Below are 26,128 nucleotides of genomic sequence, written 5' to 3'. Positions count from 1 at the left end.
TTTCATCTTTCGGCTGTTATGATGAACGCTGCTGTGACCATTTCTGTATGCGTTTTTGTGTGGACGTATATTTCCGTCTCTCGGGTATACACCTAGGGGTGGAGTTGCTGGATCATAGGGTGACTTTCTGTTTCATCCCTGGAGGTGCCGTCAGGCTGTTTCCACGGCGGCTGCACCATTTCCATTCATTCCGTCCACACCCCTGCCAGCACTTGTTCGTGTCTGTCTTTTTTGTTGTAGCCGTTCTAGGAAGTGTGAAGTGGTGTCTCATCGTGGCCCTGACTGGCATTTCCCTGAATACTATTGATGTCAAGCACCATTTCATGGGCTTATTGGCCATTTCTTGGAGAAATGTTTACTCAGATCCTTTGCCCATTCTTTTAATTGGGTTATTTGTCTTTTTATTATTGAGTTGTAGGAGTTTTTCATGTATTCTAGATATAAGCCCCTTCTCAGATGCGTGATGTGCAAATATTTTCTCCCATTCCCTGGGTTGTCTTTTTACTTTCTTGATGGTGTCCTTTGAAGCACAAAAGTTTCTAATTTTGATGAAGTCTAATTTACCTCTTTTTTCTTCTGTTGCTCATACTTTTGGTGTCGTATCTTGCTGTGTGGTTTTTTTTCGTTTTTGTTTTTTGCTGAGGAAGATTGGCCCTGAGCTAACATCTATACCAATCTTCCTCTATTTTGTATGTGGGTCGCCGCCACAGCGTGGCCGACGAGTGGTGTAGGTCCACGCCTGGGATCCGAACCTGTGAACCTGGACCGCTGAAGTGGAGCATGCTGACCTTAACCGCTAGGCCCTGGGTGCAGCCCCTTGCTGCGTGTTTTTACTGAAATACTTTCCCTGTGGGGGAAATGGGGCAGATGATGGACTGTTGGGCTGGGCTGAGTTGTTCTGTGGGCCCAGAGTGGGCCCTGGGGGTTCAGTTCAGCAGAGAATCAGGGGCCCCGTCAGCTTTCTGGGCTGTGGGGTCAGGTACTCCCCAGGCCTCCAGCTGTTCCACACCCGGGACCTAGCCAGTTCAGGGTGGGGAAAGATGTTTTTGTCAAGGACTTGCTCCCCTGGTTTGATCAATAAAACAGAGGTGAGACTAGGGACTGTAGGGACAGACAGGCCTCGGTTCGAATCCTGGGAGTGTCGCTGAGTACTGTGGGACCTTGGGAGAGAAGCTTCATCCTTCTGAGCCCTGTCTCTTCATCAGTTAAAAAGAGGACAGACGCAGGGTCCCTTCTTTGCATTCGGGGTGACAGCCAGCCAGGATCCGGGAACTAACTCGCTCTTCTGTCCCCAGCCATGAAAGCCGACCGGAAGCGCCTAAAGGGCGAGAAGACGGACCTGGTGAGCCAGATGCAGCAGCTGTACGCCACGCTGGAGAGCCGCGAGGAGCAGCTCCGCGATTTCATCCGCAACTACGAGCAGCACCGCAAGGTGGGCCCACTCCACCCCCAACCCCCGCGCCACCCCCCACCCCCAGCCCCACCCCCAGCCCCACCTGCAGGCCGCCTGCCCGGCCCAGCACAGTCTGGCCTCTCAGATCCCAAAACCCAGACGCACTGCTCATGTCACCTTGTGCTCTCTTGGGGAAGCCTCTCATGTGTCCGGCCCAGGCCTGGGCACCCAGGGGAAACTAGCACAGCCCCTGGTTGGGGGGCTGCATGCCTCCTGGGCAAACAAGCCCGGACAGGATGGCCCTGTCGGTGACAGCGTGGACTCTGGATTCCACTGGCCTGGGTCCCATCCCAGGTCCCCATGTGTGTGCCCTTGGGCGTCTCTCTCGACCTCTCAGAGCCTCAGTTTCCTCACCTGCAAAACAGTGGTCATGGTGCAGACTTGCAGACCTGTGAGGAAGACCATATGAGGTGATAAACACAGAGTGCTCAGCGTGGTGCCTGGTGCATAGTAAGCGCTCAGTAAATGTTAGTTATGCATCTTATTAATAATTCCACAGTAAAGGTGTGAAGAGAGAGCTGGGGAGTACCAGTAAGACTCCAGGAAATTCTGCCTGCAGGGAGAGAGTCTTAGAGGGCTTCACAGAGGAGGTGACATATGAGTTGGGCTCTGTGGGATGAGTAGGAGTTTATGGTCAGACGACTGAGGAGTTTGGTTCAGCTAATATGTGTCTGGTATATGTGGTGTGGACATGGTGCAGAGGGTACCGAAACTTAAAGAAACAGTCAGTCCTCCCAGCCAAGCAGGCCTCCGTGAGCTACTATCTGCAGAGAGAGAGTTGTAACCTTCTGTGTGCAGGGCAGAGAACTGTTGAAAACCACTCTTCAAGCACATGACACCACATGACCTGGGCCGTGACCGAGGATCACGTGGCCATGGGGAAAAAGCTGGAGGGGGAGGTTTGTTCAGCTCGAAGCTTCTCTGGCGATGGAAGGTTTGAGCAGGTCTTCGAATGGTTGGTGGCGGTGGGCCCGTTACATGAGCGTGTTGCTGTGTGTTGTCTCTGAGCTGGAGTTGAGACACCGAAGTGTCAGAGGTGGAATTTGAATTTAAGTGCTTCGTCCCCTGGCCCACTGTGGTCTTCACCAGTGACCCTCCCTGTCACGTCCCGAGCGTGCAGATCGCCCTCTCCATGATGAGAACAGCCCCCGGAGAGCCCCCTGGGCCAGGCCGCCCACAGCCTGCCTGCGGTCTGGAGCTTCGGCTGCCCTGGGCGCCGGTCCTGAGCCGCGGGCCCCGGCTTCCCCTGCCTGTGTCCTTCCACGGTGGGTGAGCCGGGCCCCTTTGGAGTCGGCCTCCCGTGCCTGCCGCTCACAGATGGGGCGTGGCAGTGAGCAGACGACCTGTGGCAGCAGAGGAGGCACAGGAACCCGCTGCTGCCAGCTTCCTCGGTCCTCATCTGGGTCGCAGACTCCTCGCTGTGTCCTCCCATGGGGGAAGGGTGAGGGAGCTCTGGGTGTTGGGTGTCACGTCGGGTGTTAGGATTCCGGCATGTGACTTTAGGGGGACACAGACGTTCAGACTGTAGCAGGACCTGCCTCTCCCGGTCCACCCCTCCTCTCTCCTCCCCCCGCTGGAGGGGCCGTAGCAGGGCCCAAGGGAGCCTGGTCCTTCTTCCACATGAGGCAGGGAGAGTGCCCATCAGCAGGGAGACCTCGTCACCCTTGTCTGAGGGGTGGGGACACGGGGCAGGGGCTGGAGAACCAGCCTGCGGCCTTACCTGATGTGTAGCCCCCAGGGGAAGGGGGCAGCCCCCAGGCGGACCCTGCACACGGCTTGTCCCCAGGTCGTCAGCTTCCTTGGTGTGTTAGTCAGGGTTCTCCAGAGAAGGGATATATATATATATACACTTGAAGACTTATTATCAGGAATTGGCTCACGCAATTATGGAGGCCGACAAGTCCCACCATCTGCCTCTGCAAGCTGGAGACCTGGGAGAGCCGGTGGTGCCGTCCAGTCTGAGTCCAAAGGCCTGAGGCCTGAGGCCTGGAGAGCCGCTGTGAGTGCCGGTCTGCGGGGAGGAGAAGGCCGGTGTCCCAGCTCAACCACCAGGCAGGGAGAGAGCACTTTCTCCCCGCCGTGCCTTCTGTGCAGCCCCTCAGTGGACTGGAGGGAGGACGCCCCCACACTGGGGAGGGCCATCTATCGAGTCCACCAGTTCAGATGCTAATGTCATCAGGAAACACCCCAAGACACACCCAGAAATAATGTTTACCAAATATCTGGGTACCCTGTGGTCCAGTCAAGTTGACACATAAAATTCACCATCACATTCGGCCTGGGAGGCAGGGGGCCAGTGGTTAAGACCAGACAGCAGGATTGGAATCTCACTTCTGTACTCACCAGCCATGTGGCGGTGTCCCTAAAACCTGGATAATGACAGCAACTACCCGGAGCCCCGTGTTGTCAGCACTAATGTTTCTGGTACACAGAAGACAAGCTGAGGGAAACAATGCCTGTTGTTATGATTATTATTATTGCCTCTGGGGATGCAGAGTCAGGTGTTGGTTTGATCGTGGAAGTTCTGCAGTGGACTTCAAGGCCCTTCCAGGCCCCATATTACCACTGTGCGGTGTTGGTCCCACTGCAGCCCCAGAGAAGCACACGACCGCCTGCCCTCAGGAAGCTCCCAGTCAAGCAGGACAGGCACGGCTGGTCCCACGCAGACCCCGCTCGTGGGCCCTGCCTCCGGAGGATGGCAGTCTCGGCGGAGAAGCAAGAACCATGCAGAAAAGCAACCCAGACAAGACCTGCTGGGAGGATCAGAGGGTCTCAGAGGACCCAGGAAGTGGGGGTGCGGGAAAGCGTTCCCAGAGAACATACACCTCGAAGGAGGACAGATCCAGGTTGGGAAGAGCCGCGAAGGCGCGTGTGCTGATGAACGCTCAGAGGATCCAAAAGACGGCGCCCTTACCAGCTGTTCACCCTGACAGATTATGACGATGGCCATCTTCAGAGGCCACCTTAGCGGGGACTGACACAGGATGATGCACTTACTGTGCACCTGCTGTGTGCAGGCACGGCTCTTAACTCTCTACATTTGCTCTTTTAGAAGCAGCCCTGTCAGGTGTGATTGTCCCGATTCTCCCCACTTCACAGAGGCACAGACTGAGACTCAGGTAAAGTCACTTGCTCAGGGTCACACAGTTATGAAAAGGGGGAGGCAGGAGACAAACCCAGGCGTTCCGGCTCCAGAGCCCCCTCCGGTGACCGCTCGCCCGTGCTGGCCTCCCACGCACTGCCCAGAATGTGTTTCCATGAACAAGCGCGTTATTTCTGCCTTTCAGTGTTTGCAGGGCGACCCAAGGCAGACCACAAGAAGAGGACGTGGCCGCCCCCGTGAGCACTGGGTGGTGTGCTGGGCATCTCAGAGGCACGGTGGCCAACCTAGGGTTTAACAGCAAACACTTCTCCTGCTTTCAATAGGATGTCAAATTTGTTTTTTATAATTGTGCTTTTTCTTGGGAATAAGATTCCCATGGAGAGCCACCTTCCCCCGGCACCATGTCACCTTTTCTAAATCACGGGTCACTAGGGGCATCCCCTGAGTCCAGCCAGCGTGGGGGTGGGGTTGAAGCTCTGAATAAGTGGAAGCCTGGTAGCTGTGGCTGTGGGCACCCACGGATGGCCACAGCTGAGCGTCAAGCGCGCTCTTCGAGAATGGCTTCACAAGACCCTTCAGATTCATTCAGAAAAATGGAATTTGGAAAACACTCAGTTTTTAAAAATGACTATCTTAAACCTTGGTGTTATGGAGAGAGTCACTGCTGTACTTCCAGCGTATCAGTGGAATGGCAACCTTGTGACAATCTTTAATCGTTGTTGGGTCCAATCCCATTTTACAGATGGGAGGATTGGAGCTCTGAAGGGTCCAGTGACTGACCCAAGCCCACGTATTTAGAGCTACTTTAGAAAGCTAAAGCCACAAGTCCTGGTTTTATTCCGCCTCCTCCAAGATCTTGCAACTGGTTAAAAAAAATGACTTGCATTTTCTGTGCAAGATAAATGTCCCCATGAACAGGATTAATGGAACTCTCAGGCTCCCCACCACACTCGGCCCCAGCCACTCAGCCTGCCCTGGCCCACCCAGCTCCCCCTGGGGACCCCTGCAGGCCTCACCTGAAGCAGGTAGCAGGATCCCAGGTCTCTGAGCTGCCGGGGAGGCAGGGAGGGGTCTGCACAGGCACAGGCTGCTGAGAAATGAGGAGTTTGGGCCTGTCCGGAAAGTTCACAGAATTGCAACATCCTGGAAAGCTGCGCCAAATGCACATTCCCTGTCACATGGGTGCGGTTTGGGGGGACTCAAGGACTCGCCATGAATCCAGCTGTGGAAGTTTTCACAGCGAGCCGGGCGGCCAGGCTGGGGGCCGAGGGCTGGACGCAGGGCGATCTGGAGTCACGAGGCCGCTGTCGCAACAGGCCACCTTCATCCTGCCTGCCATCGCCTCCCCGGCTGGATCTGTATTCTCTTGCAGTCCCCTCCTCACCGCGCCCCTCCCCTCTTCTGTCAGGGTGAGCCCCACGCGCCGGCAGGCCAGAACGACCTTGGGGTCCAAACCTCCCTGATGGGGCTCCTTTCTGCTCCTTTCCTGCCTCAGTTGCCAGCAAGGATGGAGACCTCTCCCATACTCTCTGTGGGGCTGGGGACGTTGTTGCACCTCTCTGGCCTCAGTTTGCTCATCTGTCAATAGGGATGATCATAGTCACTACCTCATGGGTGGTTGTGCAGTTTAATAGAATGATGCTCCTAAAACCCTCAGCACTGTACTTGACGTGTGTACAGAACATTCCATGACAGCTGCTGGTGAGCCCTGCTGTCCTGCTGCCAGGGAATGTGGTCATGGAAGGGGGTGTCAGAGTCTTCACTGAGACTGAAAGCGCCTACAGGCCTTGCCTCCTTGGTCTGCTCATGACCAGTGGAGCCAGTGACTGCAAAGAGATGTAGAGACAAAAACGATCCTGAGGGTCCTAGTGGACCTTCCTCCTAACTCAGGGACATTTTGTAAGCAGCCTTTTGTACACCAGCCAGTTCTAAGAGATGGTCCTTACCCAGTTATATACACTTCATTTCCTGGGCCCTTCCAGGATCTAAGCTACTGGGCACTGGGGGCAGATGCCCAGGACGTGGCTCAGCCCCTGGGGAAGGAGCTCCCCCTCCAGGTGGGCACTAGAGAGTCCATGGTGTGACCCAGGGGGCTATGCCTGTCACCTGTTGCGCTGACCCCACCTGCACACAGCTGCAGAAAGAAAGAAGGAGAAACGCGCAGCGGTGGCGTGCCTGCCGCACTGCGAGTCTCGCTCCGTCTGTGATTTTGTAATTGTGCCGCCTCTCGCTTTGTATCTGGCGTCCCCAGGTTCTTCTGACCATCACCCTGGGCTGCGGTGTCGTCGCCGTCTCACAGATGAGGTGGTCGAGGTTTGGGGAGTAAATAACCGGGCCATTGTCCCCGAGCTTGCAACAGACTGAAATGAGAATCACACCGGGCGTCCTGGCCCCAAAGTGCGGGCGCAGCGACACGTCCTGGGAGGCATCGTCCCCGCGCCGCCTCCGCTAGACCACACTGAGAGGCCGCGGCTGGTGCACAGAAAGCACGTCCTCCCCTCACCCCGGTCGTGACTGCTGTCATAGGCTGGTCTTCGTGGTCAGTCACGGCAGGCACGATGGACTCGTTCACTTATTCAGCCGTGTTCCTTGGCTGCTCTTTGCCAGGCTGCTGTGCTGGGGCGTGTGCCGTGAACTGAAGTGGCAGGCTCTGGGCTCACGGAGCACACAGTAGGGCTCTTCGGCGGAAGCTCCGTGGGCGCAGGGATTTCTGTCTGGTTTATGCCTGCTGATGGCACCCACGATTGTTGGCTGAATGACCAGTATCAGGTGCCAATACGAAAAATGGGTTGGAGAGAGCCTGGGCCGCTCTCTTAGATGGGTGGTCAGGGAAGGCCGCTCGGAGAAGACATCTGAGCAGGGACCTGAGTGCAGTGAGTGAGCCCCTGCTCTGTGCCTGGTGTCAAGCTGTGCATTATCTCATTCAGCCCTCACAGTAACCCCCTAAAGCACACGTGGTACTATCCCTGTTACAGATGAGAAAACTGAGGCACAACAGTCATGCAGTTCGTCCTTGCAAAGCCAGGATTCACCCCAGAATCTCTCTCTCTCCCCCTGGAACCTAAGCCACAGCCACAGAGAAAGGCCAGTGTCTCTTTCAGCCTCCTGGTTTCTGGCCGTCTGGAAGTCAGGCCTTTGGTGACAGGGTTGTTAGACGAGGGAGGACGGCCGCCTCTCTCCAGGGTCCCAGGGCCCAGGTGGCATGGAGACCTGGAGTTTGGTTCTTGATTTGGTGAATGGGAGAACCATGGGCAGGAGGGTAGCAGGGACCCTTCCTCTTGGGAAGGACGCCTGCTGTTCTGGAAGTTGGTTCTTCCCAACAGAGGCCACACCCCTGATGCAGCCCTCTGCTCCTGGCCGGCTGGCTTTGCCCCGGAATGGTGCTGCTGGAGCCCTGGTCCCTGCCCTCTGCATCACGGAGGAAACAGCTCACAGGAGGACCGGCCACGAGCAGGGCCGGGGTGACTCGCAGGGGACGGTGCTGCATTCAGACGTGGCAACTGGTTGGGGGCTCAGCCTGTTGGTCATTGGCTGTGACCTCGTGGGGTGCTGGCAGGACCCCATGGCAGCCAAGGCTACTGGGCTGCAGGTGTCCCCTTCTGTCCCTGTTTTCCTGTGACACACACGATACCAAACAACAATCGACCCTAGCTTTCGCCAGACTCTCCTAAGTATTTCCCTCACATGAAGGCATTTCATCTTTATAACAATTCTTTGAAACAAGTAGTATCGACCACCCCCCCCATTTTAAATATGGAGAAGCCGAGACTTGATGAGGTAAAACAACTTACCCCGACATTCATTCGCTCGCTCATTCATTGAAAACAGATTTACTGAGCGTCTCCTAAGGGTCTGTCTCTGTTCCGGTCCCCCGGCCCGTTTGGGGCAGAGCCGGGATCCGAACCCGGGGCTTCCTCACTGCAGAGCTGCAGCGCCTAGCAAGTGCCGCGGGGCCTCCCGCTCTCCCCTGCCCCCCGGCCCGGGGTCAAGCCCCTCCGGGTCCCTCCGGGCAGCGGGGAGCCCCGAGCCCCGCCGTGACGGCCCGCGCTGTCTCCACAGGAGAGCGAGGACGCCGTCAAGGCTCTGGCCAAGGAGAAGGACCTGCTGGAGCGCGAGAAGTGGGAGCTGCGGCGCCAGGCCAAGGAGGCCACGGACCACGCCACGGCGCTGCGCTGCCAGCTGGACCTCAAGGACAACCGCATGAAGGAGCTGGAGGCCGAGCTGGCCATGGTGAGCCCCCCGCGGCGCGGCCCGTGCCCCGGGGAGGGGGACCGGGATGGCGCAGGCCGCCAGCTCTGGGATGCTCCGTCGGCTTCCCTCCACGTCGGCCCCCAGGCCCGGGACAGCCTCGCACCCTCAGCCCGGGGCCCAGGCTGCGGGGGCGCCGGGGGACCATCTGCTCCTGCACGCTCCCCAGGCTGCGAAAAACGAGTCCCTGTTTGTTTAAAATGTACGTATTTGTCTAGGAAAACATTTGGGAGGAAATACATCAAAAAATTAACACTGGTTATCTCTGGGCAGTAGGGTTACAAGTGACTTTTATTTCCTTTTCTTTTTTGGCTCTATTTTCATCTGTAGTGAAAAGGTCTTACTTGAATCGTCAAGGAAAAAAATGTTATTTTCTTCCAATCCAAAACAAACCTTCAAGATACTTCCAAACGCTGTGTTTTCCGCGGGGGTGCACAGCTTGCGTGTGGGGTCAGAGCCCAGGGGTGTGGCGGGCCTGGAGGGAGAACCGAGGTCCAGAGCCCTGCAGTTGTGTGCTTCCTGCCCCTGTGTGACCTTGGGCCGCTCGCTGAACTTCTCTGGGCTTCAGGCCCCTTTATCTGGAACTGGGGTGGGGGTGAGGGTCTTGATCCCCCACTGCCTTCCCCACGAGGTGACTGGGTGACTCCAGAGGGTTCCTGGCTTAAACGGCCTTTGAAACCACCAGGGACTCAGTCTGACGGTGGCCAGGAGGAGAGCGTGGGGACTCCTGAGCAGTGGGGAGGTCCACGTGGCTCTTAGAGAGAGTGCTGCTGCAGGCTAGCGATGTGGTGACAGCCATGGGTTCTGGGTTCAAGTCCAGCCCCCATCACTTCCTGCCTTGTGACCCTGGGCAGGACCCTTCACTTCTCGGGGCCTTGGTTCCATCAAGTATAATTGCATATACCCCATAGGGCCCTTGAGAGGATTTAATGAAATAATGCACGGGGAGCACTTAGCACGGCGCCTGTACGTGGTGAGTGACGATGTGACGACACGAAGGTTTTCTGTAGCCACTTCCAGACCCCCTGGGCAGGTCAGGATCCGTGGGCCCCTCCTGGGGCCGGCACCGCACAGGCCTCTGGGTCTCCTGTCCAATGCTGCCCCCTAGTGGTGAGAGCTGCAGGCTGGAAGAAGCTGCAGCTGGCCGGTGCCCTCTCGGGGGGTCTTCCGCCACTGGGGTTGGCGTGCGGGCTGCCCTGCCGCCGCCTGCAGCCCAGATAGAGACCTCCCAAGCTGCAGGCCTGGGAAGAGGGTACAGGGTGGGACGAGGCCCCTGTTCTCCCAGGTGTTCCCAGTGCCCTGTGGACGGACACAGGGGTCCTCCTTGCCTTGGAGCGCTGGCCTCCAGCCTCCCAGGAATTCTGGGGTCTTTAGGAGTGGGAGCCAGTTCACCTCTGCTTCCACTGTCACCATGCCCGGACCCTCAGCCTGCTTCGTGGTTCTGGCCCACGAAGCTCAGGTTCCTGCCTCCTCCTCCCGGCAGGCCTCCCACCGCTCTGCTGGTGTGAATCTCAGGGTGACGGATTTGCCGTAACAGCAGCACAGGCCGTGTCTGCCCAGGGCTTGGAGGCAGAGGGAAGGGGCTTTGCTAAGAGCCGTGACAGCCCCAGTGTTGTTGGCGTGTCCGCCTGACTGGGGGTCCCCCCGTTCCCCGCCATCCACAGAACCTCACAACCTGGAGGCCTCCGGGGCTGCCAAAACAAAATGAAACAAAAGCCCGAGACACTGGCTTCCCCAGAAGCAAAGGCCTCTCTTGGTGCTGGTGATGCCGGGCACCCCAAGGCCCCCGCCCAGCTGCCCGCCCTTGGGGAGGGGACATTTCCTGTAACAGCTCCTGGCCGAACCAGGCATTGCCGCTCATGGTGCTATTTCACCTCTGTAGCGTGGCTCCAGGGGACCACCCTGTGGGTGTATGTAGATATTTTTTACTGTATTATTTTATTGAGATGTAATCCACATGCCATAAAACTCGCCCTTTAAGCTGTACAATTCAGAGGTTTTCAGTGTGTTCACAGAGTTGTGCAACCATCACCACTGCCTAGTTACAGAAGAGTGTCATCACCCCACAAAGAACCCATGTCCTTTAGTGGTCGGTCACTCCCGTGAGGTGTGTATCCTAACTGTGCCCGTTTCACAGAGGAGGAAAGAGGCTCAGCATGCAGGGGCTCGCCAGAGCTGCCCAGCGGGTTGAGAGGCCGGGCTGGGAGGTGGGCAGTCCCTGTGCTCCGTGATGTGGTGGCGTCACTGGGAGGCTGTGAAAGGACGTCCAGATGCCACCTCCCCGCCATCGCCCATCCCTCAGGCCTTCCCCATGGGCTCGCCCGTCACATGGGGGGTGGGAGGCAGGGCTGCCGGCCCCTCTAGATGCCCGCAGCACCTCCCAGTTGTGATGACCCGAAAGTCTCAGACATCTCCAGGTGTTCCCTGGGGGGGGGGTGGTTCAGCCAGGGAGAGAACCACTCCTCTGCAGGCTGTTTCTCAAGAGTCGAGCGTGGGATTCTCTTGTCTCAGCATATCTCTGTGCCGCGGCGACGCACTTCTAACAGAGAGGTTTCTAACAATGGGTTTTGCCATTTTCTGGCTGTGTGACCTTAAACAAGAGACTTAACCTTCCTGAGCCGCAGTTTCCTCATGTATAAAATCGGGACAAGACCTTCCTCCCAGGTGATTGGAGAGAGGTGAGGTGACGGTGGATCGGGCCAGGGACGCTGTAGATACTCAGTGAACGTTAGCTGTTGCTTCCTGATGTTCTAGGCTAGACCCATCCTGTCCTCGGGCCACGCCAGGATGGAGACATGGATTCTCAGGCTGTTCCAATAGTCAGTCATTCTGTGACCTTGAGCAAGTCACTTTTAACCTGCCTGGGCCTCAGTTTCCTCATCTGTAAGAACGACATGGGCCCGGGTAGAGTCAGGCACAGTGGGGGGTGCGTGAGAGGCAGATGGAGAGGTAGGGGACCACGAGGGTGGTCTCGGTTCCTTTTAACAGCCATGCCCTGGGTTGGCACCACTCCTGCCCTCTCGCTGGGGAAACCAGCCTGCCACACAACCACCACCTCCTGGCCCTCCACCATTGCTGCCTTGGACCAGCAGACCAGCCCTTGCCCACAGCCAGCTCTAAGCACTGGGCCTGAGCTCGGGCCACTGGCCACCACTCGTGAGGTCAGGCCCCGCCCGAGCCTGCTGTCTGCCCAGGAGCCTCCCCTCCTCCCCCAGAGCCTGCAGTGTTGGAGGTCGCGTGGAGCCAGTATTTGCCTCATCGGCTCATGCTCCACCTCCGTGCTGGACCTGCCGCCCCCGGCAGCCCTAAGGTCATGAAGGGTCCCAGCCGGTAGTTAGCCCAGAAAGAGGACAGTCAAGTCACTTTGTAGCCAGTGTGACACGCGTTTGGTGCAGACGCAGCATCCGTGCACCTGGGGTCCACATGAGCACGAGCCTTCTTATGTCTGTGTGGAATGTTCCTGCCCTGGGATCTTCCTAGCCTTTGGCCAGGGAGACGTTCCCTAGACAAGCAGGAATCCCTTGAATTGCCAAAGATTCCCTTAAGCAGCCCTCAGAGCATCCCTCCGGGGCCAGGCTCGCTCTCTAACGTGGAAATACGTGTGGCCTCCAGATCAGCAGACTCTCCAGGCCGTGGGAGCTTTCACCAGCAATACCCAGAGCGGGGCGAGGGCCGGGCCCTGCACTGCTCTCCCCGGCCTGCCTCCGGGATCTTATGGCCCGATCTTAGGGAGGACGTAAATAATCCTAACTTACTGAACATGACAGCAGGCCGACAGTGTCCTGGGCCATCATGTGAATTACTCCTCATCTAACTCCGACTTGAGAGGGAGAAACTGTTTCAGAATAACAGTTGCTAACTTGGTGGAGTAACTTGCTCAAGATCACACAGCAAGTAAGTAGTAGGAGTGGAGTTTGAACCCAGTTCTGTCTGACTTTTGTCACATGGGGGTGTTTGAGCCAACTTAGCACTTCCCAGCAGCTCGACCGGGTTCAGAACCCTCAGGAAGGGGCGGAGGCTCAGAGAGGAGAGGGTGTCAGAGCTCCAGGAGATCTCCCGGCATTAAATTGCATTTAGTGGAAGAGATTAGTCAGTGAAATGCTGTGTAGATTGCCACGGGGAGGTGACCCAGTGCAGCGTGGGTGTGTGTGTGCATGCATGTGTGCGTGTGTTAAATCAGACTTGAGCTGCCTTGTTTGCAGTTCACGTCTCTGTTGTCGCTCTGTCTGGGAGGTGTAAAATCATGAGTGGGCGGGGTGGGCAGTGTGCGAGAGGTTCCCGTGCTGCAGAACTCACAGGTGAACCACCCCATCCTGCAGGTCTCACCATGGGGACCTCCCCATTGTCCCCTAACAATGATGTCACGCTGCCTGCTGAGTTAGGAGGTGCCGCTCCCAGGCCCTGCCCCAGGTGAGGCCCCACCTGGGAGAAGAAAGCCGGGTGGGGACAGGAGAGTGGACTGCCCAGGCCTCTTTCTGTGCTGCCTTAAAGGACAGCTTGTTTCAGGGGGCGGCTTGGACCTTCCTGTGCTTTCTGTGTGTGTGGCTGGGAATGTTTGCACGAGGGCAGAGCTGAGGGTTAAATTACCACATGATGGCAGACCTGCCTGGTGCTCATTTCTCTCCCTGGAGTCCACCTTCTGGGCACCCACGATGGACGGGGCAGGAGGAAGCAAGGGAGTGGGGTACCCCCCGCCAAGAAGCAGCTGCCCGCATGGAGTGGTGCAGGATGGAGGGCCGGGAGATGCCTGTGCACCTGGAGGGGAGCACAGGTGCGGTCCCAAGTGAGGTGTAGTGGTCCAGGGGACGTGAGTCCCTGTGATGCTGGGCCTGCTACAAGCACATGGCAGCCCTGAGACATGCAGCCCCGCTCCTCCTTCAGCAGAGGGGTCGCCGCATCACTATTCTAGTAACAGACTGGTTCCCGGGCCATCAGCCCAGACAGAGCAGAAGCCTGCTCCCATTTACTCTGCAGATGTTTGCTGAGTGCTTCACTGGGTGTGCCCAGCCCCAAGCCAGGTGGAGAGGATTCCGTGGTGACCAGACACGCCCCCATTCTCTGCCTCGTGGACTCAGCGTCTGCATCACTTATGCTGGGCGTTTCCTTGCCCCAGAGGAGCGTGGGCACCGTGGAACCCACTTGGGGCTCACCGTCAGGCAGCCAGGCTTGGGGCCAACTTGGATGTTGTGCCTGCTGTGCACTCCTGGAGAAGTCACTTAACCTCTCTGAGCTTCTGGTTTCTCCTCTGTCAAGCACAGATAATCCCACACTCCCTACTGCAGAGCCCCCGCTGTTGCACTGAGTACATGAGGGTTTTTCTAAGGCAAGAGGAGATTATTACCTGGCTGCTGACACCTTCCCCCACCTCCCTCCCTCCCTCCCTCTCTCTGCTGTATGGATTTATATTCCCTGGGGACTGGTGGTGGAAGGGCAGTGATTTCACAGACTCCTGGGGTGTCTGAGCTGGAGGAGCCCTAAAGATCACTTGGTCCAGGCTTTCCATTGTATAGATGGGGAAACTTAGGCTCAGAGAAGGCAGTGACTAGTCTAAAAAAACAGAGGTCATCCATGTGATGAGGGTCTGTCAGGCTTTAGGCCAAGGACTGTCCATTTATCAGCTGGAATCTCTTTCTCAAGAACCCCTGCTCTGCCAGGAGGAGGCTGGGGCCTTGAGCAAGGTATAGAAAGTTCTGAAGCTAGGAGAGACAAGATGAGTTTTTTTCATTTTACCCGTGTTCATATTAAAGGCAAAGCCAGCGCTCACAGTGGCTCTGCCATCTGTAGTGACCCCCTGAGGAGTGGGATTCACTGGAGATCTCAGTGTGAGACCCTTGGGCCCCTCCCTGTGTCCCCCATATGTCCCAGCCTGAGCCTGGGGAGCCAGCTGGGAAGTAGAAATTGACTGTGATGAAAAGAACATACATTAATACATTTCTGATATGTGCCCCTTTTCTCCCCAAAATAATTTGAGATTGCTTCTAATAAAACCCCACATACCCTGGGGGGAGATAAGCCAAAGCTGAGAGAGATCTCAGACGCCAGGCAGAGAAAGGAAGAGCTGGCTGACTCTCCTGTCTGCCGCAACTCGGGTCCACACCTGTCCCTGGGCCTCCTCGTGTCTGCGCATTCTCATCGTGTGATCCGGGGAGCCGGGTTGAGGACTCGCCCGTCCCCCTCCTGCACTGCGTAGCACCTTGTGAAGGGGAGATAGCAGGTTGAATTTGGCAAGAGTTAAGGTGATGGAAGCCAAAACACCGTTTTCTTACAGTCTCATTCAAATCGCAGCTGGTCCTTGGAGAACCCAAGAGAATGGGTCCTAAGTGCATCCTTGGCTCCGCTTCCTCTCCGTATTTCTGGTGTCACTTTGTGTCAGCAGGAACTGAGGGGTAACTCCAAGGTGGGCCCTCGGGAGCCTGCAGTGCGGGTGCTCGACGAATGATGGGCACGCGATGCAGAGCTGGGGACGCCCTGGCCCAGAGGTCAGGTTCATGCCTTTCTCACGGTGGTGGGTGATGGCTGAGCAGCAGGCCAGGAGGTCTCCTCGCTCACGTCATCCTCTTCCTGTCCCCGGCTCTCTCTCCAGGCCAAGCAGTCCTTAGCCACGCTGACCAAGGATGTCCCCAAGCGGCATTCACTCGCCATGCCGGGCGAGACGGTGCTCAACGGCAACCAGGAGTGGGTGGTGCAGGCGGACCTCCCGCTGACCGCAGCCATCCGGCAGAGCCAGCAGACACTCTACCACTCGCACCCCCCCCACCCTGCGGACCGGCAAGGTGGGTCCAAGCACAGCCACGCTGTTGGGGGGCTTCTGAGGAGACCATGTGACCCAGAGAGGGGGCAGCCTCTTTCTTCACCCTGTAACAGCTTAGTGAGGTGTGGGGCAGAGGCCACGGGCTCATGTAACTGAAGAGTCTAAGAGATGGACATCAGGCATGGCTGGATCCTGAGGTTCAGACAATATCTGGGTCTGTCTAACTGTCTCTCCATCTCTCAGCTCTCCCTGCCTCCATTTGCCCTCATCTTGAGACTCTCTCTTTCTGTGAGTCAGCAAAACAGTCCCCAGCAGTTTCAGGCTTTTACGGCCCTTACAGCTCACAAGTCTTGGGGAAAAGAAACTCTCTCTTTCCGTGTCCATAGCAAATCCCATAGAAGGACTCTGATTGGCCAGCCCAGGTCACATGCCCATCCCTGGACCAATCACTGTGTCTAGGGAGGGAGTATGCTGATTGGCCAGCCTGGGTCACATGGGCATGTGAGGCAGTGGAGTTCCTTGATTGACAGCTCCACCCAATCACAGGATGTCCGGAGAGGCCGACATCAATGTCGCAGGTGTTCCCTACTGGCTGCTGGGCAGCATCTGCACCTACTACCCACGGGATAAGCCCCGAACTCCTCTGCACACCTGCGGCCCACCTGCCTCCATTCCCTCGCCCTCCTGGGAGTGGCTGCCTTTGTGTAGCAGATGCAGGTTGGGGACCATCAGCTGGCCTTTGGAGCCCTCAGGTCCTGAGATGAGAACCCAAGCCCCGACTCCAAAGCTACCACCCCACATCCCCCCGTTAGATCATGTGGCCATTGGTGACAAGGATATAGGTAATATAGCCTCAGCTGATCACATGCTGCCTGCACACAGTAGGCCCTCAGTCAGCCTTGTTGAACAGAAAGGGTTTCCTCCATCCATCGGCGTCTGCAGACTGGAGAGTGTTCTGCTGGGGGCCTCAGGCGGGCTTCTGGGCTCTGCCTTCCCAGCCAAGCCTTCCATTCAACAACTATTTATTGAGCACCTACTGTGTGCCGGCACCGTGAGCTCAGGGTTCAGCGTGGACAGGACCCCCAGGGTGCCTCCCGCATGGAGTTGACATTGTAGGTGTGAAGTCAGACCACCCACATGTAAATAAGCTGACACATAGAGTGATTACAGATCATAATTAGTGCAGGGAGAGAAATCAATAGAAAACAGGCACTTTGATGGGGAAAAGACAGTGGGGAGAGCCGATCATGGGGGAGGCCTCTCGGGACAGGCTAAGACCCAAACAGTGAGATGCACCCGGTGGGCAGGACCAGCATAGGCTGAGGTGAGAGAGATGGGCTGAGTCGGTGCTGTCGGAAGGCTGTGTGAGTCCAGCACGGGACAAGGGGTGAGCCGAGGTGGGTGGGTGGGCAGGGCCACATCCCGTTGGGCCTCGGAGACCAGGAGGAGGAGCGTTCGTTTATCCCCCAGGGTGACCAGATGGCTGGCTCTCACTGCAGCGTGAGAAGTGGAGGCAGGGAGGCCAGCTGGTGGACGCCATGGTCTTCCAGGCGAGAGACAGCGGTGGCCTGGGCTCAGGTGGTGGCAGCGGGGTTGGAGAAAAGCAGACAGATTTGGGTGTGTTTGGAGGCGCTGCTGATGGGTGGGGGTGGGGGTGGGAAGAGAGGAGCCGGTGGTGGCCTCTAGGCTCCTTGCTTAGGAAGCTGCTGTTGACCAGTGGTTAGGATTGCACCAGGTGGAGGGAACGTCCAGGCGGTGGGACGTTGTGAGGACAGTCACCAAGGTCCCTGGAAACTCCTGCCTCTTCTTCTCCTTAACCCTGCTTAGGAGGAGGCCTAAGTGGATCCAGAGGCCGTGGGAGATTCTTCCTGCCAGCTGCTCTCTGGTGGCGTGTGGGGCTGTGGAACAGAGGGGCGGAGAGCTGGGCTAGTCTCTGGGCTAGCTCTCCGTCTCAGTGTTCTCATCTGCATGATGGGGGCACTGGGTGGAGTCATCTAAGAGGCAGTGGAGGCGAGGACAGTCCCCCATCCCTCACTGACTGCCCACCCCTGCCTTCCAGCTGTCAGGGTGAGCCCCTGCCACTCCCGGCAGCCCTCCGTCATCTCCGACGCGTCTGCCGCCGAAGGCGACCGGTCATCCACGCCAAGCGACATCAACTCCCCTCGACACCGGACGCACTCCCTCTGCAACGTAAGGCCAGCAGCCGCGGGGCCTGGGCCCGGGCCCTGCCCGGAACCGCGGGGCGGGGCGGGGCGGAGGGGTGAAGACGCACCCGCTCTTTCCTCTCGTCCACCAGGGAGCACTGTGGCGAAGGCATTGCCTGTTCTGTTCTTTCCTTTTGCAAGAAGAGATGGAGGTGGGGAGAGAAGGAAATGAGGCCCGTGTGCTCCTTGTGTCCGGGAGGGCAAGGAAAACCCAGAGGAAGGCGGGCCTGGGTCGGCCGTGGGGTCTGTGCAGCCCGGGGTTCCCCTTGGTGGGACCGTGGGCTTCTCCTCCCAAACCTTACCCTCCGGAGCTCGGGCCTTACCAGCACCACTTCACTTCCCTGTAGAGCCAGCTCTCAGTCCTTCATCCAGGAAAGAGCCGGATTTTTTTTTTTTTTTGAATTTCCAGGAGCTTTGGCACACATTGCCTCTAGAGAGGTGTCCTGTGAATTTGTTCTAAGTTTGTTTGCTTTGCTTATGTAATCAAACACTTTCTGATTGCATACTGGGTACCAGCTACCAAGAGGCAGGTCCCTGGTCGCCTAACTCTTGATGACGAGTACGGCAGACAGGCTCCCAAGGAACGAGGGGTGAATGTAGGTGGGACAGGAGGACGCCATGTCGAGGCTCTAACAGGAAACACTGGGGTCAGGGTGTGGGGTCACTTTTCATTTTTGTTCTGTCACACGGTTAGTAATACAGACGGCTCCCCTGCCATGTCCTGGAGACAGAGACACAGTAGGGTTAGGTCTTCAAATGCAGAGGAAGGCTTTCTCAAAATCTCAGTTAATGTTGCTTTATTAACCAGCAAGACAGATAATAAAAAAGAAATGAGGTGAATGTAGTGGGAGAGAAAGACAGAATAACCATTACTTGCCGATGACATGATTATCTACCTGGAAAACTCAAGAGAATAACTTGAAAAGCTATTAGATCTAATAATAAGCTGGGACATAACAGTACTGGCTGAAAATCAATTTATAAAAATCAATGACTCTTCTATATACAAGTAATCATAATGGAAACACTTTTTTCCATCTACAGTAACAATGAAAAGAGCTTACAGAAATAGCCAAGACTAAACTTACAATGAGTGGCCACAGCCTGGTGACATGCTGGCCTGGGCCTTTCGCAGCCCACATCAGGATGAGGAGAAGGTCGTGTGCAGGCCAGGCCCCTCTCAGGGTGGAATTCTTTTTTAACTGGGGCTTTAAGGAATTCTTTTTTAACTGGGGCTTTAAGGAAGAGTGGGTTCTACTCTTGTCCCCAGGAGAGGACCCTGGTGACAAAGTCTGTCTTGACTAACAGAACCAAGGCCACTAGAGGGACCCCTGACGTCTGTCCTCTGGTTCTGAGGGACCACCATTGAGTATACCTACAGCCAGCAGTGTCCTTCATTCCTACAGCACAGGCTAAACACCCCATAGTGTCCGTGCGTGCCCCAGACGAGAATACCTTCCCAAGGGCCATATTTTTTTATATTCTCACGGTGGGCCCAGGGGGGCTCTGACAGCGGAAATGCTGCTGGAAAATTGATTCTGCCAAAAGGGTCTCTGAAGGCCATTTGGCACAGGCCCAGCTTTTGCCCACTTGGCATTGGCACATACCTGCTGCTACAGGGGCGGGTCCAGCACATTTGTTTCCAAGCTCACCTTACACAGGGCCCTGCTGCCAGGAGGTGGTGCTTTGATAAAAGCCAGTTGTCTGCATACGGGCATTTGCTGCTGTGGGCACTGGCCTCATTCTCTTCCCCGTAAATTTGGCAAAGGTGCCCCTACCCAGGGTAGACCTGTCTTAGCTGCCTGCCAGTGAGTTCTGTTTGCAGACCTTGAGATGGGACTAAAGACTAAACTACCACGTGTCCCATCCCCGCCCTCCCTCAACCACCTTCATCCCACACCTCAACAGATGTGCACACAGGTAAGCCAGGAAGAGCCTGGAAATAACTCCAGGTGACCCTCTGTTCTCAGGCATTTGACCTGGCACCAGTGAGAACAGCCTGGTCTGGACTAAGGACCCCTCCCACCTGGCATCCTCTCATTTACTGCCCACTAATTTAGAGAAGAAGTGAGGACTCAGCACAGAGAGGCTGGAGAAAGCTGATGGACGTTGGCCCCAGTGACACATCCTTTGTTTCTTCATGGGCATTTTGCCTGCAATTCAGGAAACAACCACCAGGGGTCTCCCTAGTAGTGACTTTTGTGATGGAAATGATCTGTTTGCCCCAGGCAGGGCAGACTGATTCTGGGATGTAGTGAAGGCTTTTGCACACCCACCTTTGTACACCCACGAGGAGGAGCACTGGACCAGGAGGAACCAGACAGTCCTGAATCTGAGCTGTAGCTCTGCTTTCAATGAGCTCCATGATGTGGAGCCTCTCTTTATATCTGTATCTGAGGCTGAGTCCTGCCTGCCCCCCCCAACAAAATGAGATTCATTGTGGTGTTTGTGGGGGAGGTTAGAGGCTACATAGTCTCCCGAATCTTCTATCCCAAAATTCTTTATTTTTGTGCTTTTTTCTATAAAATCGTATTTCTTTATGAAAAGCATGAGGTATAACCAACCTCCAGTTGTAACACACTGGACCAACTGGGACAAGAACTTGGAAGCCTTTGAGTGACTGATCTGTTAGTCAGAGGGTGTTGGGGGTCAAGAGGCCAGAGCAGGCAGGAAAGCACCCCAGGACATCTGGCCGGGACCCTGGTCCAGGCAGCATCTCAGTGAACCCCAGGCGCCATCACTGCGCCATCTGGGAGTGTTCAGGGGGTGGGGGTGGGTTCCCCACTACAGATACAGGGCGGTCCCTAAGGGATGGCTTCCTTCCACAGAAGACCCCAGGGGCCACCCCTGCTCTCATGTGTTGTGTGTCTCTGCTGTTTCATCTTCCTCCTCTCCTTTGGCTACAGGGCGACAGTCCCGGCCCGGTTCAGAAGAACCTGCACAACCCTATTGTACAGGTAGGTGTGCCTCCCCTGGTCCTCCCTCCACCCCAGCTTGGCCGTGACTTCACCCCTTTTTCCCCTGGGCCCTTGGCAGCCCCACTTCCATACTTGGGCACCCAAGGCAGAGAGGAGTTAAGCCACTGCCCGAGTCCCACGTGGGTGGGTGCCTGGGCCAGGCTCCGCACCTAGGTCTGCCCTTCCGTGTCCTCTCCCGGACCTGTGGACCCACTATGTGCATCACACACCTTCCGTCCTGCTGCCCTCGTGAGCGGCTGCTCCTTGCGGCCAAAGGCCGATGACCCAGGCCTGGGGCTCTTTTGGCCCCTTGCTGCAGGAAACTTTTTTTTATTCATTTTAAACCTTTCAATACTCTATCATCAGAGTGAGGAGAGGGCTGCAGGGAAAAAAACAACCTGAATTTGAGGGTCAGAAGGGGTCTCTGAGATCAGCTGTTTAATCCTGGGGCTCCCACATGATCTATATGCTGCTCGTCTGCATCAGGGTCCACCAGGGAAGACTGCTCAAATGCAGATTCCTGGGCCCTTCACCCTGGAGATTCTGATCCACCAGGTGGGGGTTGAGGCCTGGAATTCAGGTAATTCTGATGTGTTTTGGGAACCATTCGACTAGTGTAACTCCCCACCTGTGTGACAGGTAATGCCACCCCATGTTTATATAAAGTACTTGACAGTTTGCAAAGCTCTCCTGCAGACACCACCCCCCAATCTCCGTGGTTATCCCGAGTCAAGAGGATATCATCACCACTATCATCATCATCACTGTTATCCCCACATCACAGAGAGAAGGCTGGGCTCAGAGAGGCTGGGGGCTCTCCAAGGTTCCCTGGTAGTGACATCATCAGGACTGGAACCCAAGCCCCAGCATCTCTCGCCTACCATGACCAGCCCTGCCTCTTGTCCAGGGCCTTAAGGTCCAGGGTCCATGCTCTTGGCTGACACAAAGCTCAGGTTTCCTCCCCGCTCATGTCCCGGGCTCTCCCAGGGCCCCTTTTCCAAGGGGACTTTTTCACAGGGAACTTGTGCACTTGCTGCAGTGACCCTGCAGACAGGGCCTGTGGCCCGGCTGTGGCTGAGAGCATGGACACGCTCCTGCCAGCCCTCCGGAAGCAATCGAAGGTGGTGGGCAAATTGAATTTAAAAGAGAAAAGTGCAACCACCACCAGCCAAGGGTCACTAATGCGTATTATGCGCCAGGCACCGTGCTAAGCGTTTTTATCCTCACTGACATCCCCATGAGTCTTGGGTGGGTCCTGTTGGTGTCCCCGAGAGGCTCCGCATGGCCCAGTTCGCTGAGTGAGTGAGGGGCGGACCCCGGCATTCTGAACCCCGGGGGGCGCCCAGCCCCTCTCCCGTGGCCGTCCCCGCCCCTCCGCCGGCACGGGCCTCTGCGCCCCGCTCAGACGGGCTTTCTTCTTCTCCCCGCCTCCGCCACGGCCCCGACTCCGCAGTCACTAGAGGATCTTGAAGACCAAAAACGGAAAAAGAAGAAAGAGAAGATGGGATTCGGCTCCATCTCGCGCGTCTTCGCCAGAGGGAAGCAGCGGAAGTCCCTCGACCCCGGCCTCTTTGATGGTACCGCCCCTGATTATTACATAGAGGAGGACGCGGACTGGTGATACCCGCCTCCCCTCGCCTGCGGCCCGGCGGGCGTGTCTGTGCGTGTGGACGTGCGTGCGAGCGTGCGAGCGAGCCTGGGGTGCGCGTCTGGGCGTGCGTGGCGGTGCGCGTGCGCGCGAGCTCTCGCACACGTGGGTGCTGGGCGCGGCCGGGCGCCGACGCGCGGTGCCCCCTCCCCCTGCGTCGCCACCTCTGTAATTGATGTACATACTACAAACGTGTGTGAACCTGTCAACCGTTGTCTTGGGAGCGATGCAGCTGTGTTGTTCATCTGGGTTTCTGTTTCTGTTTCTTTTCAATGTTTTTTTTTTTCTTTCTTTTTGTTTGGTTCGTTGGGTTGTTTTCTTTCCCCCCTTTCCCCACCCCTCCTTCCTTTTTACGAAACTTGAAAACTTGAAGGACTGCTGTGTATTTGTAAATAACAAAATTATTGTGCACTCCGTGCTTGTACATGTCCCCTGTCCAAACCGCCACTTCTGGAGCCCGTCTCCCCGAGGATGTGGTCTGTTTTTGATGTCCCCCTCCCCTGCCCCCGGTGTGAACGTCTGGGACCAGACCCAGTTCTCGGGGCGCGCCCAAGTCACTTTAAGCCCAAAACGCCATCGTCATCAGGGTAAGGTCCGCTGTCTGCAGAGACTCGAGAGCCCGGCCAGGGGGCCTCGTCTGGGCTCGGTGTGTCAAATGGGCTCTTTTTTAACGGCCTGCCAGTTCTTTAATTGTGTTGCCGTTTCTTTCTTTATGGAAAAAAAGAAAACTGTTCCATTTAATTTATTTGCACAGATGCAAAAGACTTCTTCTGTCTGAATTATTACATAAATGTTGGAATGTATATTTTTCCACGGGGCGGGCGGGATGTCTCTGTTGACTTGTCTTTCCTCTTACCACGCTGCTGCGAAACTGTGCGAGGTAGAGTTAGGGTGGCCGGAACCCAGGGACCATCGGATTTCAAAGCTTGCTTTTTTCTGTTCCTTCTTCTGTCTCTCTCCCGCGTTCTTCCGCCCCTGCATCGAAGTGCGCTCCCCCTTCTTCCCACCCGTAGCTCTCTCCAGGCCTTTCTGTGTGTATTTATTTCTCTGAAATACAGAACACTGACCTCAGTGAGCAGAGCGCCTACTCTAATGGTCACTTCCTCTTGGGTCTGTCTTTTGAGAGAGGTTAAACACAAGGGAGACGGCCAACCGCATGACCACAGGGTACGACCGCAGGGACCCTCGGCCCCAGTCGGTTCCAGAGGGTCCTCGAGCCGCATACGTTCCTCCCTGCAGCTGTGTCTTTCTCGTCCTTGGTCTGTTCTGCACGTTGGCCAAGCAGGTGTCACTGGGGCAGGCGCCTGTCTCAAGGGGAGGGCTGTTGGGGACACAGGATCCAGCACCAGAGCCTCTGCCCTCCTCATTCTGGTTGGTTCCTCCAGCTGCACTGAACAGAATCCCTTGGGATCCCTTGGGCCCTGTCCTCCAATTTGTCAGAGCAGCCTAAGCTGGCACACCCCAGGAGAGAAGGGGGGCGGGAACTCGGCCTGTTTGGGGAGCAGTGTTGGCCCCAATGAGGCTTCACCAGCAAAGGAACCGTGTGCATTGTAACGCCGGGGATGGAGACCACGCAGGCCTCCCACTGCCTAAAACTAGCATTCCCTTTTGACCTGTGAATCCCCCCTCTGCTCCACCCTAACTACTAACGCTGCTCAGCTCACGCGCCCTCTAAACAACAGTAGTTGCGCTTTCTGCTAACAAGTAACATTTTCAGCTCTTACAAAGAAACAAGTAGGTTTTAAAATGCTGGAGCATCTCTATCAGAATGCACAGGATATTTTGTCCAAAGTCTCTAAAACAGACAGAAAAGCCCCATGAGGGCTCCCTTTCCTTCTGCCCTGGTGGGGGGTTGGGAAGGAGAGGCAGGGTGGGTACCTAACAGGGGTCTTCCTGGCCCTCTTTGGCTAAGCTGTTGAGCCGAGCCTGGCGGTCAGGGAGAGCGGCCGGAGGGCGTCTCTCTCTACGGAGAGAGATTTTAGAAAATACTTTTCTCCCCTGTGAATTTTTTTTTCTTTTGGTTGTTTTTTGTTGTTTTCCCTCTACTTACGAGAAAGTCAGATTGCAACCACTCCTGATAATGATTTAGGAGTTCCTTCTCATTTCAGTTTTTGTAAATTAGGAGATAATTCTAAGAGTTACTAAGGATGATTTATTTAAGAGAACTACGTCAAATAGCAAATGAGTTATGGGTAACATTAGATGAAAATAACCTTTCCCATGGGAAAGGTTTCTCGAAGGCATGGATGCAAATATAAAATATAAAAAAAAAAATCTAAATAAAGCTTATTTTAAAATATTACCGAATTCGATGTTATTTGATTGCTTCTATCTTGCTCCGGGTGGGAGGCCAAGCCTCGCATGACCTGCTCCTTGGAATTCCAGGGCTGGGTCCTGAGGGGGTGACGGGAGGGGCCGAGGGAAGCTGGCTGGATTCTGGGCCCATGGAGGATGGCCTCCAGAAACTTCTTGGTCTTTGCAGCCCTGACTGTAATTTGGAGGAGCTGCCGGCATCCAGGGCTGCCGTGGTCCTAACGCACCACCTCCGAGCCTGGCGCCCTGGCCCTGTGTTATCCAGCCCAGCGGCCCGGTCAGCTTGTTCATCTGCTTCCTTCTGCCCCCCGGCGCTCCTTCCAAAGGCCCAGAGGGCGGGCCTGTGAGTTTGGGGCGTGTTACTTCCTGCAGACCTCCGTGGGCCTCTGCATCGTCCCAACTTCCCACCTTCCCTAGGGCTGAGAGGAGCTTAAGGGAGAAATTGAGGGGGTTACAGGGCTTCCCTGATGAAGCCAGAGTGGCCAGGCTTTTCTGAGCCCCATGAGATTCCCCCAGAGACAAGGCCTGTGAAACTCTGCAGTGTGGCCCAAGAAGAGGCCACCCAGATTCCGATGCCCTCAACTTCTATCTCCCAACTTAAAATCCTCTCTAGCAATAAGACTGATGGAAGACAGGCCTTTTAGCTCCTCTGTCATTTCTGCTGGAAGAAAGCTCAGAGCTCCATGATGTGTAGACCATGCCAGGAAGTTGCAGAGCTCAGGACCGCGAGGAACTTAGGGGCGTCGGCCCCAGCAGTTCTCACCCTGGCCACACGTTAGAATCGCCTGGGGAGCTTTCAAAAAAAATGACCGGTGGCAGGCCATACCCCTGACTCAGGGTTGCTAAACCTTCTCAGGTGATTCTAAGGTGGAGCCAGGATTGAGAACCACTGGGCGGATCTGAGGACCCCAAGTGACCCAGACACGTGCCACTGCTCCCCTCTTCCTGGCCTCGTGCAGACATCACTAATTGATTAAAGAGCGCTTCCCCCAGCCTACAGTAGCCTCTGAGTCTTCACTTTACAAAGCCTCAGACAGCCACTGCCAGTCAGTCAGAGTTGGCACCCGAAACTAACCCAGCCCCTACACTGGACAGATGGGGAAAACTTTGGCCCAGAAAGCAGTGACTTGGCCAAGATCCTAGCTGTCACTCCTACAATCCTATGACGTTCTCAAGGGCTGGATCACACCTTATTCAAATCTCTGTAGCTCGACTCAAAAGCCACACACCTCCTTTGTTAATCTTCTCTGAGACCTTGCCCCAAATGGTCCAACTTCAAGTGGCACCTATGAGGCAGAAATTGGAGAAGGGCTGCCTGGGGCATCCAGGGTCAGTGTACAGCCGCACGGGTTGTGAACTGCATTACTTCAGAAGCCACTACTGTGTGAATGGCGCCCTGAGTTGTGCAGTGCACAATCTGCATGGCTGTACTGTGTGGTCCTTCTGTGTGC

At 56.1% G+C, this 26,128-nt stretch overlaps 1 protein-coding gene across 2 annotated transcripts in view; it reads left to right on the top strand.

The window, feature by feature from the left end:
• Positions 1 to 26,128, top strand: part of KAZN (kazrin, periplakin interacting protein) — a 451,377-nt gene that overhangs the window by 381,349 nt on the left and 43,900 nt on the right. Inside the window, exons 3-8 of one of the 2 annotated variants that reach the window (XM_087446771.1) lie at positions 1,296 to 1,432; positions 8,616 to 8,786; positions 15,388 to 15,577; positions 17,615 to 17,745; positions 20,666 to 20,716; positions 22,170 to 22,293. In XM_087446771.1, coding sequence (XP_087302897.1) covers positions 1,296 to 1,432; positions 8,616 to 8,786; positions 15,388 to 15,577; positions 17,615 to 17,745; positions 20,666 to 20,716; positions 22,170 to 22,293 — 804 coding nt within the window. Of the gene's footprint in view, positions 1 to 1,295; positions 1,433 to 8,615; positions 8,787 to 15,387; positions 15,578 to 17,614; positions 17,746 to 20,665; positions 20,717 to 22,169; positions 24,672 to 26,128 lie in introns of those variants that run through there. The other variant, XM_087446770.1, reaches the window with a different exon arrangement.

This window comes from Ceratotherium simum, chromosome 22, assembly GCF_057802395.1.
Source record: "Ceratotherium simum simum isolate JZ-2026a chromosome 22, ASM5780239v1, whole genome shotgun sequence".
Lineage (NCBI taxonomy): Eukaryota > Metazoa > Chordata > Mammalia > Perissodactyla > Rhinocerotidae > Ceratotherium > Ceratotherium simum.
Note: the sequence above shows the minus strand (reverse complement) of the source record. Positions and strands in the feature narration are given on the sequence as shown.